This window comes from Nematolebias whitei, chromosome 17, assembly GCF_014905685.2.
Source record: "Nematolebias whitei isolate Nwh7 chromosome 17, NemWhi1, whole genome shotgun sequence".
In the NCBI taxonomy this organism is placed as follows: domain Eukaryota; kingdom Metazoa; phylum Chordata; class Actinopteri; order Cyprinodontiformes; family Rivulidae; genus Nematolebias; species Nematolebias whitei.
The window spans coordinates 34,299,597-34,302,099 of record NC_056514.1 but is presented as its reverse complement, the minus strand read 5'-3'; the positions used below and the strand labels follow the sequence as shown (position 1 = coordinate 34,302,099).

At 37.9% G+C, this 2,503-nt stretch overlaps 1 protein-coding gene across 1 annotated transcript in view; it reads right to left on the bottom strand.

The window, feature by feature from the left end:
* LOC119423541 (5-hydroxytryptamine receptor 3A-like) overlaps nucleotides 1-984 on the bottom strand; it is a 10,557-nt gene extending 9,573 nt beyond the window's left edge. The window contains exons 1-2 of the mRNA XM_037690938.1: nucleotides 894-984; nucleotides 74-234 (exon numbers count right to left, since the gene is read on the bottom strand). Coding sequence (XP_037546866.1) covers nucleotides 74-234; nucleotides 894-951 — 219 coding nt within the window. The 5' untranslated portion in view covers nucleotides 952-984. The remainder of the gene's footprint in view (nucleotides 1-73; nucleotides 235-893) is intronic.
* Nucleotides 985-2,503: the final 1,519 nt, after the last annotated feature.

Sequence of the window (2,503 nt, the reverse complement as noted above, 5' to 3'; positions counted from 1 at the left end):
ATAGATAGATAGATAGATAGATAGATAGATAGATAGATAGATAGATGTGGTTAACAAAGAACTGAATATCTACCACATCTAGAATGGCATAGAGAAGAACTTCCAGGGAAACTTGTGTTGGCTGTTTGTAGTTTCTGACGGGTCGGGTCATGGAGTACAGCTCGTTGTCTCTGGTCATGTTCAAGTAGTTTAAAACATCCTGATAGCTGCAGACTTGCTCTGATTGAACTCCATCTACAGAAGGAAAAAAGACAAAAACAACTATTAAACATAAACTCCTTATTTTTACCCTGTAAGCTTTCTTTCTTGCATCACAACACTTAATCAGCATTATTACCATTAATGTAATTTTTGGGATGGGGGGTGTTTAGTGTCTTGTGCTTTTGATGAGAACATCACAAATATGAACAGTCATTAGGATTGATTGTGGTCATTAAGGGGCCATTATGAGATGGATACTGGCAGGACTGGAGGGTTCGATTTCACCAGTCTGCTAATTATTTAGAACAGTGAGAAGATTTTTCCAGGACTAAGTATTTTTCCATGTGTCCTTTACAGATGTTCTGGTTTTTATTGTGTTTTGTCACCAACTGTCCCACCCTGAAGCATTTTATAATTTTAAAACCCGAAGAAGCAAATCCAGAAAGAATATTTAATTTGATATAAACTGATTTAACAGTATTTAAAATTGTTTATGTTGAACTGAATAGTTTTTATATTAAAATTGTTGAAATTTCAGGTTGTTTCTCAACAGCGGAGCCAAAAAAGCAAGAAAAAATACACCCAACATACAAAAAAAATCCACTGTTCGGCACCTTTTACCAGTAAATCCTTGAACTGCTAGGAAATTCTCTGAATAAGTTCATGAATCGGGCTGAATAGTTCAAACTTACCAGAGATGAAGAGCAGAAGGAGGAAGCCTGCCAGCATCATGACTCCAACACCCTTCATTAGGAAAACTCACCGTGCTCGTCTTTTCTGTGCTGCGTGAAGCCGTTTACAGATATTTTGTCGTAATGACACCGTGGTGTAATGATGAAAAGGGGCTGGGCGAACATGAACACTGCTGTGTCTTTTTTTATATCCTCATTAGTCTGGGAGCCATCTGCAACAGTTACACCCACGTCTTGTGTACAAGTTCTTTCCAGATTAAATTACAGAAAAAGGAAACTGGCTCGACCGGCCTCTCCTAAAAACATTCTTGTATTATAATTCTTCAATTTAGTCAAGGTTAAACAAATATTCATCAATGACCGAGCTGAGATCAAAATGAAAAGCTCCACAAAAGGTGGAAGATGATGGTGTTTTAAATCAATTTAGAACTGAAACGCTCTCAAAACATGTTACATTCATAAAATTTTATCTTAGTTTTGTACATATATAAACTGTCGTGCAAACCTTTGGGAAATGGAGCAAGAACGATAGACGTGAAGCATAAATCTGAAAAAGAAATCATACAAAACTGCTAAACTGTTGATCATTAAATAAAATCAATAAACTAGAGGCAATCATTAAAGAAAATGACAAGTCTGGGATGGTGATCTTCTTTTCTGTTCTGCAGCGATTATGATATTCACAAAAAGGTCCTAAAATTTATAATAGATGTTCTCTTAATGCTTGATGATATTTTCACTGGTATAAAGGTTCTGTGTTACAGTCAAGGGTGGAGATTTGACCCAGAACGTAGAAATACACAAGGAGCTCAAAGGCATAAATGAAAAGCTTTATTCAACAAAACAAAAACTTGGCAGCAAAAGTTCTTACAGATAAAACACAAGGATCAGGAGGACCAAAACTGAGGCACGAAGGCTAAAAGTTCTATGATGTGGAGATGGAAACAGGAAGACTAATTAGACTGGGGTTGATGAGGAAGTGGAGACACCTGAGCTGATTGCTGAGTGGGAACAGGTGAGGACACCCCCCCCCCCCCCACACACACACACACACCACCACCACCACCACCACCCCACCCTCAAACTCCATGTGCTGATTGGTCAGCTTTAGATTAGCCAGTGTAAAAGTATGACATATTGAAGAAAAAATGTGGTTTTATGGGAACATTAGGAGCTTTATTTTTCAAAATCTGAGTTTATATTGAAAAAAACTTTTGTTTTTCATAAGTATCAAGTGTATTGTTCTTAGAATTTCTTTAAATGAACACATGGCAGAAAACAGGTAAGAATGTATTAAAATAACAGGAACAGAAACAAAGCTGAAGCTTTAGTTTATTGAACAAATATTGAATTACAGTAGTTTCTCGTTACTTCGCAGTTTGTTTATCGCGGACTCGCTCTGTCAAGGTTTTTCAAAGAAAGATTGGACATTACACACAATTGACTGATTGATGGATGAGCCGCACGATTGGCATGGAAAAAGTTTCCCCCTGCACCTTTTGGAAGCCCTTACAGGATATACTTCTTGCTGCAGCTGATCAGCTGATCTCCGTGCAGAGCGGAGAAGTGGGTGTGGCCAAGAGCAGCAGAAGCAGGGAGCTGAAACCATG